This window comes from Equus caballus, chromosome 2 (assembly GCF_041296265.1).
Source record: "Equus caballus isolate H_3958 breed thoroughbred chromosome 2, TB-T2T, whole genome shotgun sequence".
NCBI lineage: Eukaryota > Metazoa > Chordata > Mammalia > Perissodactyla > Equidae > Equus > Equus caballus.
The window spans coordinates 16,756,849-16,771,761 of NC_091685.1; the positions used below are offsets into that span (position 1 = coordinate 16,756,849).

A 14,913-nucleotide genomic window follows, 5' to 3' on the forward strand; every position below is an offset into this window, starting at 1 on the left:
CGTAGTCAGCCCAGGATGGTTTCAAGGAATGACGGGCAGATGGAGAGTAGCTGGTCTGGCTCTTCCTTTGATGCTGGAGAGGCATCTGGGAACGGCTCCCCAGGCACTGAAGCTCCACAGTACCTTCTGCCGGCTGAGCCCCAGACTTCCCTGGGTGGGTCCAGAAGGCTCTCGGAAGAGGTCTTTCTGGGTGCAACTGACCTCAGGCTTTATAGTCTCCTGGGCACCCACAGAGCCCCCTCATTTCCTGGAGGATGAAGCTGGTGCTCGGACAGGAGAAGGCACTCGCCTGCAGCCACTCAGCTGGAAGCTGAACCCCAGCCTGCAATTTCGTGTCCCCCTCTTCCTAGCTTGGGAGCCGCCTCCCTGGGACCAGGACCCGCTCCCCTCCCAGTCTCAGAGACGGCCCTCTGGGAAACTCTCAGAGCTGGCTGCTCACTGGATGCTCTTGGACGCCCTGGTGGAAACCCAGTTTCCCAAACTCATTTGGCAATGAGTCCCCGCTGCGAGCAGTGTTTTCCTTGGAGCGTGCCACAGGAACTGCCGAGCTGTGCCCCCTCAGCCCGTGTTGTCTTTGTCTCATTCTGTTTATGCTCCAGAGGCAGTTCCCCGAGCTGCGGGCACCCAGCAAGGTTGGGCTGGCCCAGGCGAGGAAGGGTGGACCCAAGAAGAGACTCCTCTGACTTCCACATTTCCGATTCAACAGGTGTTTATTGAGCGTATGATCTGGACCAGGGAACAGAGGGGCAGAGGGCAGGCGGAGTAGAAATAGCCCTGATCCAGCAGCCGGAGAGACCTGAGTTTGAACCCCGACCATTACAGGTCAAGCCATCCAACCTCTCAGAGTCTCAGAATGGATGCACTGACTTCCCTTGAAGGATTGTGCTGTAGGGTTTAAGTGAGAATAAGAATGTGACAGAGCTCTCTAATTAGCTGTCATCAGTAATAACAATGGCTACCACTGACAGTGCTCTTTTACTCCTAACCACAGCCACATTACCATGATTATACCCATTTTGTAGATGAGGAATTGGGCTCGAAGAAGGAGGAGAGGGCACGGGTAATCAGAGGTGGGCCTCGGGTACAAACCTGGCTCAGCCTGACACCAGAATCAGAGCGCCCTCAGCCACTAGCTTGCCCTCAGAGACACAAGATCAGGCCTAGCCAGAGGTGGCTGTCAATGAGAACCATGTGGATATTCAGAGGAGGGTTAGATCTCATGTCTTAGATGGAGTTGAGAAGGCTTCCTAGGGGAGGTGGCATTTGTGATGGGCCTTGAAGGTTGGGCAGAATAAATCAAGCAAGAATGGAAGGAGGCTGGGAGGCCCCAGTTTGCACAGAGGCATGGAGGCAAGAAAGTCTGCCGTTCATCCAGGAGCTGACAGGCCTTGTGGTCTGGTGGGCTAAAGCCTTGGGCACCCAGATCAGCATTGGTGGTGTGAGGAATGAAAGATGGCGCAGGGTCAGACCCCAAGCAGGCCCGATGCCAGGGTGGGTGTTTGGGCTTGGCGAGACGCTTTGCCCTGAGGCCAGGCGGCATCCTGGCTGCAGACTTCCAGCTGAAGCCTGGTTTTCATAGGAAGGCAGCTTTGGCCCAAATCTCAACATACTTCTTGTTTGGTGTGGCATTGTGTGGTGTGCCAAAGCAAATGTGGGTGAGTGGGGCAAGCCAGGGTGGCCGCGTGCCCTGGAAAGACTATGTGACCCAGGGAGGTGGAGGGGCCACTCCACAGACCCGGGGGATCTGGCTCACAGCCTGCAGTAACCACTCCCCACACCAACACATATACCCCTCCTTTCCAGGAGTGTGTCCACACCGAGAGGCCTACATGCACCCTGCAGCCCAGGGTGAGGAAGGGAGGACAGAGGCTGGTCCACAGAGCCCTCCTGTGTCAGGCAACAGGCCAAACCTTCCATCGGCTCTGCCACAAAACTCCCAGCAGCCTTGAGGGGAGATTTTTCTTATTAGATGCCTTTGACAGATGTGGCCTCTGACACTCAGGAGGGTTAAATTGTGGTGTGGTCTCGTGGCTACTGAGCAATAGAACCAGACCCCAGACTGGCCGACCCTTGCCCTGCACTCCCTCTGGTCTGACACAGTGCTGGGCACTTGTCCATGGGGGACAGGGGCGGAGTTTAAGCCTGAGTCACAGGGCTTTGAAGCTGGCGGCCAGATCCGTCAGAGGTTCCAGGGGTGGGCTGGCCCCTGACTCACCTCCACTCCCCAAGCCAGCCTTGGGCAGCGGCTTCAGCTCCTGACTGCCCTCCTGCCTGCCAGAGCCCAGCTGTGCCCCTCCTGGGTCATTCATGGCCAGGAGCCGAGTGGGAAGGCCAAAGCCTTTAGGCAAGGAGATATCCTCGGCACACCTCTGCTCAGGAATGTTGGACTGGAATCACAGCGGGAACCCCGCACCGCGCTGCCTGCCGGGCACCAAGCTACCCTGATGATACAGGCACCAGGCACTTATTTTTAGTTGATGTTTAATTCTAGAATGAAGCACTGTACTTCTGCATGGTCCAGGCTCCTGGTGGCTCACCTCTTCCCAGAGGGGAAAGACAGCCCTGGTGGGGCGCTGGGTGCGCCTTGGAAAACATGAGTGTGACTCTGAAAAACGACCGGCTGCATGTCTTGGCTGGTGGCGGCGGTGGGATGGAGGAGAATGCTGGGGTTCCAGCCCCTCCAAGTGTGGGGGCCTCAGAGAAGAGTCCAGACATTTGGGGTTTCTAGGATCCAGGCGTGGCAGGGCCACCTCTGGTGGGCTGCTCTTCCTCCATGCACCTTGGTTTCCTCATCTAGGTATAGACCAAGCGTCCTTCCCTCTCTGGCTACCTATCTGATTTTTTTTCTTAAAGATCATGTCAAGTCTCCATCATTAGAGCATTTGGAAGATGATATCAGGTAGGAAAAGGCACCTAAGTTTCCCTCATCAGAAGGGGCAGCTATGCAAAGACAGGCTTTATCCAGTGAGACAAAGCCATCTTGTGCATTCCATTTCACTCCAGCTTTGGGCACAGACCATGTGCCCCAGGCTGTGCTAGGCCTTAGGGTGGGGATTCCAGAGAAGACCATGACTCAATGAGCTCATCGTCTCAGTGAGGAGACACACCTCTCCCCAGGAAATAACCAAATGTTTCCAAGACAAGTGTAAGCTTTCTTCAAGCTTTGACCCTTTTAATCTCTCTAACACATCTGTCATGAAGGAGGATGGATGCATGGGAGACTGGTTGTGTAGATGTATGAATGGAAGGATGGATAAAAGATTAGATAATGGATGAATGGATGGATAGATAGAAGGAAGGATGGATGGAAGGATGGATGGATGGATGGATGCATGAATGGTTGGATGGATAGATGGATGTGAACATGAGAGGTTGAACTGATGGATGGATGGATGGATGGATGGACAAGTAGGTAGGAGAATAGATGGGAGGATCATTGGATGTATGTGATATAGGCTGTTGGTTCCATAGAAGATGAGTATCAGAGAAACATTCCAGCTCTACCTCTTGTGTATTATATGACCCTGAGTAAGTCACTTCCTCTTGTAAAGTGAGACTCTTCTCTGGAAAGACCTCATCTATAAAGTGAGAATCATGAGCCCAGCCGGCCTCCCAGGTCTATTGTGGGTATCCTGTGAAATAGCAATGGACCGCCCATGCCTACCTCATGGAGGGGACCAGGCCTCAGCCACTGGCTTCGTAGGCACGGGCTACATGCTATGTTTTTGCTGTGGGTGTGAGGCTCCCCCCATGGATGCAGGCAGGTGGCTACCTCTGCTCCTGGGCTCCCCACTTTCCCTACTTGGTAAGAGCAGAGAGGTGACCCCTGGAGAGGAGTTGCTGCAGGAGGGCTGCCCACGGACTGGGAGGTGGAAAAGCACACTGAGGGTACACAGGGCTCAGGGGTGGAGCTTTGTTCTTGCACAGACCTGCTTTCCAATCTTGGCTCTGCCACTTTCCAGCAGTCTGACGTGGGCAAGTCATGAGCCTCAGTTTCCTCACGTATAAAATAGGGACTCATTACATACCCACCCCACAGGTATGTTATGGCAGTTAATGGAGACAATGTTCGTAAATCCCTTAGCAAGCGTTTGGGATATATTAAATCCTCACTCAATGCATGTTACCCCTCACCCCTAAGATACTAAGTGGGGAGCTGGGCCCTGAGCACTTTGGAGGGAACTCATAAACTTTGGGTCCAGAGGTTTCCATCCTGGAAGCTGAGTCCCTGACCAGCAGGATGCACACAGCCTCTTGCCTTGACTGAACAGCATCTGCTTTTGGCCAGAATTTCAGTAGTTCCACGGGCCTCGCTGACCCTGTTCTGATTACTCATAGATTAAAAACAAACAGGGCACATGAATTATTCCTTTAAGAGTACAGTTTATGTGGGAGATATAAATCTTCCCAAATGGGCTGAGGTGGAGGAAAGAGGAGAGCCAGTAAGGGGGTGTCCTCCGAGGGAAGCCGTGGAGACCAGGGGAGCTGGTCCTGCAGGGCTGAGGCTGCCCTTGTGGGGCCACAGCGTGGGCACAATGGAGTGGGCGGGGGCAGGCCCTGCTGGCTCATGGTAAGCTGTGGCCGATGGCAGGAGGCCCAGACCACCCACCAGAAAGGCCCTGAGGCTGAGTGGCCCGAGGCCCAAGTAGAGGCAGCCCTAAGCCACAGCCTTGGGGACATCACTTGGGGACAAGTGGTGATGGGAATATCTGAACCCCCTGAGGCCCTAGATCCGCAACCCAGGCAGCTCCAGGGCCAACCCCTCCCCAACCACCATTCCCTGGGGATCCAGACTTCTCCCCCACCGCCAGCCTCATCTTCCCAGCTGCTCTCTCTGCTAAGTCACCTGCACGGTGTGTGCCGGCAATCAAGACACTGTGTCCTTTCCATCGGGGCTGCAAACAGAACTGCCGGAAACCTGGTGGGGCCAGGTGGCAATCGGGAAGTGACCGGTTTTGCAGAGGTGGGAGAGCAGAGGGTCCCAAGCTGGGAGCAAGAGCGATGCAGTCAGTCTGCAGGGCTTATGTTTGGGGAGCTGAGAGCGCACCTCGCGGTCGGTGAGAAGGTGGAAAAGCTTTCCAGGGAAGCCAAGAGGGGCAGGACTTGCCCAAGGCCACACAGTAGAAATAGCAGAGCTGGAACAAAAGCCTGTTGCTCCTGCAGCAACACCAGGCACCCGCTCTAGCCCATGCCTGCCCTGTCGGACATCCTCACCAGAATTTAATCCTCACTCCTATGCATCCTTCATCCCATACAGTGTCCACGGCTGCTGGACAGCTGCTTGATGGGACCATATTTACTTAGTGCACGGGATAGAGAGAGAGCTTTGGGGTGCACAGGAAGATGGCCCAGCCTTGTCCCAGAGCCTAGGCCTTCCTGCCAGTGGGGTCCTTCCTGGCAGCCCTTCGCAAACAGACCCAGAGTCTTGGGCTCAGCTTGGACCCCTGGGAGCTTCACTGATGTCCAGGAAAGAGTGGGGCTGGATTAGTAACCAAGAGAACACGTCTGGCCCATCACTGTCTTGAGCAAGTTGCTCCTCCTCTTGGACCTCAGTTATCACATCCAGCAAATGGGAGTGGAGGCTGGAGAGGATTTCTAGAAGGCAGTTTCTAGCACAGCATCTCACCCTGAAATATGCCTCAACTGCCCCCTTCTGCCAACCTGCCCTCCCCACAAATCTCTCCTTCTTGGATTGGGCCGGTACCACACATACAGGCAACAAATTATTTTGTGTGCAAAATAATTCCCTCCAGATCCTGACAGGGTGAGCTTCAATGAATCTCTGCCCCTCCACCTGCAGCCGTTCCCAGTGAGGCAGGTGGCGGGACCAGGTCAAGTTGAGGCAGTGCAGCAAGGCAGCTGGCTGGGGCAGTTGGTAGGGGCCAGAGCAGCGGGTTGGGGGGACCGTACAGCCAGGCCAGCCGGGAGGGGCCGAGGTGACTGTCAGGGCCCAGGCTAAGAGTCCTAGGGGGCTGGAGCTGGCTATTTTTAACTCAGCCTAATTTTCTCTACCTGGAACCCAACTCCTGCCAATGGGGTAGCACTGTTCCCGGAATGCTATCACCCCCTAAGACCCGGGCTTGCTCAGGTTCCCTGGCCAGGCCTCTCCATTTCACAGGATCCCTGTTTGCCCAGCTCGAGCTGAGGGCAGGAAAGGAGAGAAACTGGAGTCGGGCACAGCTCCCCACGCTGAGCCTGCACGGCCAGCCCCTGCCCTGTCGTCATTCTCCTTTCACACCAGAGAGGGATCCTGTCTCCTGGTCCGTTTAATTCTTCTATTATGTTTCCAGACTCAGAGCCTCTGGTTCCCTATTGTCCTGAGCAGGCTCTTTGCATTTGTGTAAAGATTAGACACGTGAAAACCTTCGCTCTTGCTCCCGATGGTCTTTCTCTTTTACTTTCTCAAATCCGAGTTCTTTTTTTCTACTACGCTCCGCTTCCTTGTCCTGCCTCTCTCCCTACCTGTCTTTATCTGCCTCCCTGTTTGTTTTCCTCCCTTCCCTGACCCCCTCCTTCTCCCCGCTGACCTGCTTTTTCTTCTTTCTTCTCTTCACGGTTCAGTAGTTTGAATTCTCTCTCCACCCTTACCTCCACCCTAGCCCTGCTTAATTCTGTATTTATATTCTCTTGGAGGCTAATAGGAATGACTGGGAGTATTGCTCACCTCATTCCAGAAATACTCCTCTAAATTCTTAGAGAGGCGCCTTCGGGGGTGGGATGGCGGGGGTTGGAGGGGCATGGAGCACTGCATGGGGAGTCACTGTGCTTTGCAGGAGGGACCAAGATCCAGGTTCCAGAGTCAGCTCCACATGACCAGCTGTGTGACCTCGGCCAGGCCGGGCTCCTCTCTGAGTTTCAACTTTCTCCTGGACAGTAGTGGAGCAGATCCCCAGATGCTACGAGCCGCCTCCCGGGGCTGTGATGGAGAGAAGCTGAAAGTGCTCTGAGCACACAGTATGTGCTCAGAAATGTTTGTTCCTGCTTCCACTGCCATCTGACCTGGGCTGTGGGAGGGAAGATTGCTCTGAAGGTATCTCCCTCCTTCAGTTCTTCTCAGCTCTCCCAGGATCGCACACACACAGACACGCACACACACGTGCATGCCCTGGACATGCCCCAGGAAGAAGCAAAATTGTCTGTTTCTTTGTGGTCATCTCTTTCCCCTTCATAAATGTCTGATGACAAAATTGCTGCTGAACGCAGGAACTAGAAATTGGGCAGCCTGGGTTCCTGAGTACCTAATTCTGTAGTTCACAGTCAGGCATTTGTTCATTCATTCCCCCCTCCCTCAGAGGGCTCCTACTGTGTGCCAGGCAGGCTCCAGGGCCTGCCTTCTCTGGAGTTCTGACCTCGAGATGGCTGGGGAGACAAGCCCCAGGTCCTGAGAAATGAGAGGGCCTTTCCTGCTGTGCCTGGCGACAGGGTCCCTGAGAAGACGATGCAGGAGGTGAACCCTGAGCTGGGCCTGGGTAGGAACAGAGGGCCACTGCCAGCTTGACTCAGCTCCAGACCATCCCTGTTCTTGTCTCTGGCAAGGCCCGGCTTCTGAGCCAGCACAGGGGCAGGTCAGAATGCCAGCCCCAGGGAGGACCACAGCCACCTTGCCTTTGTTGCAGAAAGAAGCTGCTGAGCTGAGCCAAGACATCCTGTCACGTCCAACACGGGAGACCTTTCAAGGCGTCGCTTTGAGTGTGCACCCACAGAACCATCTTTCTGGAAAGGGCTCTGAAGCTCCCTTCTTAGTCTCAAGACAGCCTGTGAGCCAAACAGGTTAAGAACTTCCCTTTTTGCCTTTGCTTTCCAAACAAGGAAACTGAGGCCCAGGAGGGATGTCTTTGGCTATGGCTGCACAGCTGAACAGGTTCCGGAAGAGACCAGAACTCCCATCCCCAGGCCCTGGATGGGGAGGGGAAGGGAAGGAGGAAGAAGGACACTTCCTGGGAGAGGTAGGGATGAGGCAGCTCAAGGCTGGTCAGAGGTCAGGGGTGAGCTGTGTCCTCCACTGAGGGAAGCAGGCCCAGAGAGGGCTCTGACTTGCCCAAGGCTACACAGCCTTGAGCAGGACTTTCACCTCCCACACAACAGAAGGGGCATCCTCAGCCTGGTTGGCAGTAGGCAGGCAGGAAGCTAGGGTCTCCTCCAAGCAGAGGGAGGGTTTCGCTCATGGGACCTGCCACTCCAAACTCTTAGCTCTGGGCAAACCTGTAGAACAGTCACCGAGAGTGGGGGAGGGGCTCAGGCACTTTGGGGATGTCTTGAGGCAGTGCAGCAGGACTGGGAGGGGTCCCTGGGGACGGCAGGGGAGCCTTAGGACTCCGAGGTGCTCCAGGCACACAGGGAGGAGTGGGGCCTTCCCTCTCCCCTCCTCCCTTCCCCATCCCTCGCACCGCGCGGAGGCTGGGGCCCCGGGAGGAGGCGGTGTCCCTGGCTCTGAGCCTGCTGTGCGGGCTGGCCGGGCAGGGGCGGGGCAGTGCCTGGTATTATAAGAGGCCGCCAGGGCACCGAGGCAATGAGCTATCAGCTCGGCTTGGCAGCAGGACGCTGGCAACAGGCGCGCTCCCTGCCTCCCTGCTCCAGGCCAGCCCGTGCGCTCCACCGCTGCTATGGTCGCCATGCCCCCGGCCTGGTGCTCCGTTGCTCTAGCCCTGCTCGTGGCCCTACATGAAGGTGAGCTGCCCTGGCCTCGCCTGCTGCAGCAGCTCGCTGGTCTGCTCATCCGTGTCTCCCTCCAGGGCCTCGGTGCCCCCCAAACCTGCTGGGGGCCTACAGGGGCGGGAGCCCCGCAGTGGCGGCTGCAGGGGGGTCTGCAAGTGCAGAGGTGCTGCAGGCACAGGGCAACTGCTCGCTGTTCCCCCGGGGGCTGCAGGGGCTTCCCTGGGCCGCCCGGAGCTCCTGAGCTGTAAGTGCCAACTTCCTCAATTATGCAAGAGGAGGAGCCGGCAGGTCCCCCACCCCAGCTGTGCCAGGCGCCCTGACCCACCTCTCCGCCTCTCTCTCCCTCCTGTGCATGCAGGCGAGGGCCAGGCCACTGCCACCCCAGAGCAGCCAGTGCCCTCGCCCCGTGCCCAAGGCTCCCACCTGCGACCTCGGCGTTGCTCCTGCAGCTCCTGGCTGGACAAGGAATGCGTCTACTTCTGCCACCTGGACATCATCTGGGTGAACACTCCCGGGTAAGCTGCTCTGGGGATCCAGGCGGGGCTGCTGCAAGCAAGCGGGAGCAGGGGGCAGGGGTGGGGGGCTCCTGACACGCGGGGAACCTCCGGCACAGTCCAGGTCTCCCTGGGCCTCTGGATGGGAGCATTGGGCTAATATCAATAGTTCCCAGCTTTTGTTTCAACTCCCACGTGGGGCTGCCTGAGAAATATAGAGGGCCGTCTCATGAGAATTCTCACTAGAGTCCAGTAAGACAGTATTGGCTCTATTTTCCAGAACAGGGTATTGAGGCTCAGAGAGGTTAGGTGCCTTCCCTAAGATCACACAGGAACGAGTAAGCGGTAGATGGAGGCTCCAGCGTAGGTCCCTGGATGCCACAGTTCACACCCGCTCTGCCATGCTCCCTCTGCATGATCTTCCAAGACTAACAAGATGAATGACAGCCCCCGTATCTTGACTGTGCCAGGCCCTCTGCCAGACACTGCCCAGGCATTATCATCTCATGAACCCCCATCCTCCCCGTGAGGCAGGTACTGCCGTTGTCCCCAAATGACAGATGAGAACCTGTCCTGTGTCACCTGGCGGAGCCGGGGTGGGGTCCCCGCGCTATCTGCTCTGTCTGCACCCGCACTGCCTCCGGGCCGCTGCATACTTCAAGTTTAAGTTTCTGTGTGTTTGTGTGGTTTTTTTTTCCCTTTCCCCAATTGCAAAAGGCAGGAGAAGCCTGGCACGTAAGCGTGTGTGGAGCTAATCCGAGTGCAAACCGTCGCTCAGGGCGGGAACCCGGCCAGTCCCTGCGTGCCGGGTCTACCTGGAGTCAGAACAACTCCAACCACATCGGCTAAAATTAGCTCTCGCACCTGAAGGTGCTGGTCCGACCGGCCACAGGGCCCCTGCCCTGCCCCTGGCCCGCTGTGGCCAGACTCTGCATCTGAAAGCAATCCCATCTGAGCTCGCACACGGGTGCACACACATGCACATGCACACACACGTGCACACGCTTTGTTCCAAAGTCAAAGCTCTAAGACACATTTGCCACCCCTCCAGGCAAGTGGTGACCAGGTGGGGGCAGCTTAGCTGTGAGCCTGTGTGTTTACTTGTCCAAGATGGCGTTTCCTCCCCTCCTCCAGGCAAGCTGAGAACAGGGGGACGAGCCTGGCTCCATCAGCTCAAGTTCCTGTCTGGGAGCCAAGGGCGAGGGGGCTGGGAGGACTCCCCATTTCTTGACTTAGGGAGGGAACACAGTTTCCACCCCCTCCTCCCCATGCTGGGCAGGGCCAGGGAAGTGGGGGTGAGGAGAGAGGGGAGAGAGGAAGGGTCTTGTCCAGGGCTACCTGGCACCTAGGGAGGAGCCTCTGGTGGGACTTCTTGAGGTCGGGGGTTGGTCACCATGTGCTACCACCCTGGTGGCATGGGTGGCCATCCCAGTGCACAGTATGGACAGTCCTGCTTGCCAATGGTCGTGGTTTGTCTAATTGTCTCTGTCTCCCTCTCCCTCTTTCTCTCTCTCTCCACCCTACACCACTACCTTGCTGGCTGCCCGCCCACAGACAGACAGCTCCTTACGGCCTGGGAAACCCGCCAAGACGTCGGCGCCGCTCCCTGCCAAGGCGCTGTGAATGTTCCAGCGCCAGGGACCCCGCCTGTGCCACCTTCTGCCATCGAAGGCCTTGGTAAGTGGGCACCCAGCCTGCAGGGGCCCGGGGTGGCTGCTTGCCTGGACTTGTGCTGGAGAGCAGGCTGTATGGGAGACCAGCAGAGGAGCAGGGTCCTAGGGGCCCACAGGCCACCCTGGTCCATGGGCAGCACCCCTCCCTACGAGGAGCCAGTCACTCCTGAGTCCCTCCCGCTACGCAGCTCTAGGGGCTTCTGAGAGCATCACGTCCCCACACCTGAGCCGGAGGGATTCTCCCAGGTGACAGCTGAGGCAGCTCAGGCCCGGAGAGGGGACAGGACTGGTCCCGTCAGGCCACACAGCTCGCCAGCAGGAGAGCTGGGCCTTCAGCCGTGGTCTGCCTGACCAAGTCCACCGGGATTCAGGTTCGGCCTTGAGGCTCAGAGCACGGCCGAGCCTTCTCAGTGGCCTCCCTCTGGCGCTGGGAGGCCATGGCCCCATCCCAGGCTGTCACAGGGTTGCGTGGGGGCTTTTGCCAAGTCTCTGAATGATCTGGGCCTCAGTTTTCCCATCTGTGAAAGGAATGGGAGACTTTGTTCCTCTCTCCTCCACCTGGAGCATCTGCGGAAAGCGGACACTGGCTTCACAGTTCCGAGCCTCCTGTTCCCATGATGGTTTAGGAGACACTCCTCCTCTGGGACTCAAGTTGTGGCTCCACCCCTCCCTCAGTTTCCCCTGCCAGAGGGCCACGCCCAGCTGCAGGCGGCCGGATTCTGGGAAGGCCGGCCACCCAGCTGCCTCTGTCTGAGGCTAAGAACACATTCCCGGTAGCTCAGTTTTCCTCGGTCCCCACCCCACCTGGGAAAGGAAAGATGCCAGGTGCACAGGGCAGAAATGGATCTGCTCCTGAGGGCGGGGGTGAGGGGTTGGGCCTGCAGCCAAGTGGCCTCTGTCCCTGGACAACCCCTCACCTGGACCCTAATGCTCTCCATTCAGGGCTGACGCTGTGGCGGTCCCAGGCAGTGACTCCCCTGAAGACACGTTCCAGGCTGGCAAGACATGGACCACTGCAGGAGAGCTCCTCCAGCAGCTGAGGTGAGGGGCCCCTGCACTGATTGAGTGCTTCCTGCATGCCTGGCACATTTCCCTTGTTCTCCATGCAAGGCAGGACTGGGTCTCCACTGGGTAGCCAAGAGAACTGAGGCTCAGAGTGGTGAAGGCACTTGCCCAAGGTCACACAGCAGTCACCGGCATCTGGCTGACTCCAGAACCTGTGCTCTTAACCACTACACTCTTTATTACCATCGGGCTGGAAGTGCACTTTTTTAGAGGGTTTGATGGCTCATGACTGTGGAAGGACCACAGGTGTTCATCCAGGCTGTGTCTGAATCAAGCATCTCCCACATGCTGGAGTCCCACGGAGCCGACTACCTAGCGTGCTCCCTCCCCTGTGCCCCAGACTGGATCCCTCCCTGGTGGCTTCAGCATGGCTCAGCTCAAGGCCTGGCACACAGGAGGGTCTCAAGAATGACTGTCTAACCAAACCGACTTGAGAACAGAAGTCCCACATCTAGCCGTGCAGCCAAGTGGCTAAAGGAGCCGCTTCTGAGCCAGGACTGCCTGATCTGAACCCTAGCCGTGCCACAGACAAGCTTTGTGACCTTGGGCTTGTCACTTAACTTCTCTGTGCTTCAGCTTCCTAATCCCGAAACAGGGACGACAGTGCTCTCCATCCCATGGTGTTGTGGTGAGGCTGGATGAGATGGCATACATCATGCGCCTCAAGCAGGGCCTGGCCCCCTGGGGAGCTCTGGGGGTGTCCATCATTCCTACCTCTGTCCCTGATGGCTCCTTGGGGCCATCCAGTATGGGGGCCCAGCACGGCCCCTCAGGGGTTTCCATCTTTGGGAGGAGGCAGAAACAGAGGAGAAAAGACAGGATGGTGGGACGGGCAGGACCAGCATATACTCAGGAACCATCTTAGGATACAAAAGTCAAGATAAGACTTGGCACGTGTGGGCACTTCATCGCGGGCGGAGGGCTTGCTTTGCTGACCTGTGCTTGTCCTCACCCCTGGCCAGGCCTGTTTCGTGTCACAGACCAAGAAAGGGGCTCAGAGAGGTTGACACCTTATCCAAGTTCCCACAGCTGGGAATCGAAGCCGGCCTCCTAACTCCCAGGCCAGAACGCTTCGAGCCAGGACGAGGCCACCCAGATGACACCAGAGTCCTCACCAGGGTCTCAGCCAGGTTCAAAAGGCAGCTAGAACCCATATTTGTCTGGGTTGGACCGCCTTGAGCTGGACCTCAGAGAATGGGAATTTGCACAGGTCGTGTTTGAGTGAGCGGATGGTACAGCCTGGAAGAAACGGCATGAGCAAAGGTGTGGATGTGGAAGGCAGGTCCCGGGGATACCTGGGCTGGTCTTGGCTGTCCGGTCACTCTGGCAGCACTTGATGCTAAACATCAGCTTTGTCAAAGCCTCTGAGGGCAGAGAAGCTTCTAGGCCCGGTCTGGCCTATCCTTGAGGCGCAGACCTTGTTTTCAGGGTCACCGGTGGCCGCCCTCTGACCTTGGGGCAACCGTGATCCAGGGTCCAGACCCTATGATCCTGCCTCTCACAGGGAACTCTTGGGCGGTCCATATCTCCTGAGATGCTAAACTGACCCTTCTCCATTCCAGGGGCATTTCTGCAGCCAACATCCGCTTTGCTAGGAGACAGCAGGAGGCAATTAGAGCGCCCAGGCCTACACCCTCCAGGCGGAGGAAGAGATAGCGCCGGGAGCTGGAGGAACACGGCGAAGGAAGCCTGCGTGGACAGGGGAGGAGACTGGCGGCCCAGGGCTGGGAGACCCTCCACCTGTTTTCTCGGCCAGGAAACCCACCTGCTGGGATTGGCACAGCTCCGGCCTCCTCGCCCGGGCGAGGGAAGCTCCCTCGAGGCAGCCCCGTGCCCTCACACTGCCCAGGAAAGCCTTCAGCCCCCCGGCTGTGGAGCGGCCCCCACGCTGGCCCGGGCCCCGCAGCCCTGCTGGAAGGAACTGCGTGGGGGCTGCAGTAGCCTGGAGGCCACGTCCTCAGAGGCGTCCTGTCTGGTGGCTGCAAGCCAGGAGGGATGAACTGTGGTGGCAACTCACACCTAAGCCAGGCCTGGAGACCGGACAGGGCGGCCCAAGGGCCGGCGTCCTGGCTGGTCCCCATCTGTCCCTTCTGGCTCTCCCTTCCCAGAGTCCTTGTCCCCTCATACCCTGGGACGCTCCCGGTGAGGAGGGCCTGGTCTGCTTTACCTGTCTGTATATAACTTATTTGCTCTGGGAAATTTGAGAATTCCAATTATTTATTTTAATGTATTTTTTTAGACTCTCAATTATTTACCTGCAAACCTGTGTTTGTAATAAACAATGAAATGACACTCTGGTGTTTTGTCTTGGCTGAGGCAGGGTGGGGGGGCCACTCTCAAGAAGGGGCTGCTTGGAAGTTAGGGCCACACAGGAAGGGGGAGAAAGGGCCTGGGCAGGGTGCCAGAGCCCGGAGTTCCGCTGCATGCACCCTTGCTGGGCGTCTCTGACTGCTAACCCACTCTCTCTGGGCTTTTACCTATCATGTGCCTGGGAAGCCATTTGTGGCTTTGACATCCAGGATTCCAGGATCTGCATTCCCATCAGGTCAGTAAGTGAGAGCCAGGCCTTTCCCAAGAGCAGGTTTGGAAGAAGCCAAGACTACGAGGACGTCAAGGCACACTTCTGCTCCCCCTGCCCTGTGCCGCCAGGGGTGGCTGCGAGGCCCAGAGCAGATCTGTCCAGTGAGGGCTGGGCCGGATGGACGCCAAGGCAGTGTGCAGCCCCAGCGGCCAGTGCTGGGTGCTATGGTGGAGCCACAGCCTGGCCCTGGCCTTGCCCTCACCCGAGGCCTGGAGCTCTGGAAGTGGGTTGGCCGATCCCGCCAAAGCCCAAGAAGCAGGCCAGCTAAGTCCCAGGGACAGCTAGCAGCCAGGGCCACCCCTACTGGCAGCCACCTGGACCCTGGACCCATTTCTGCCAGATCCCCTTGTGAGCAAGGTGTTCCCTTTCATCCTGGCTAGCCTGTGCCGGGAGTGGCAGGTTGCGGCCTGAGCCAACTATTGAAAAATAATTATTTACACACGGC

The 14,913-nt window shown here is 57.5% G+C and overlaps 1 protein-coding gene across 1 annotated transcript; it reads left to right on the forward strand.

The window, feature by feature from the left end:
* The first annotated feature begins 8,511 nt into the window (after positions 1 to 8,511).
* On the forward strand, positions 8,512 to 14,176 carry EDN2 (endothelin 2). Its single transcript, NM_001081823.2, is given in 5 exon segments — positions 8,512 to 8,667; positions 9,014 to 9,170; positions 10,704 to 10,826; positions 11,765 to 11,863; positions 13,450 to 14,176. Coding segments are annotated over 5 exon segments (537 nt in total). The 5' UTR covers positions 8,512 to 8,603; the 3' UTR covers positions 13,544 to 14,176.
* The last annotated feature ends 737 nt before the right edge of the window (positions 14,177 to 14,913 follow it).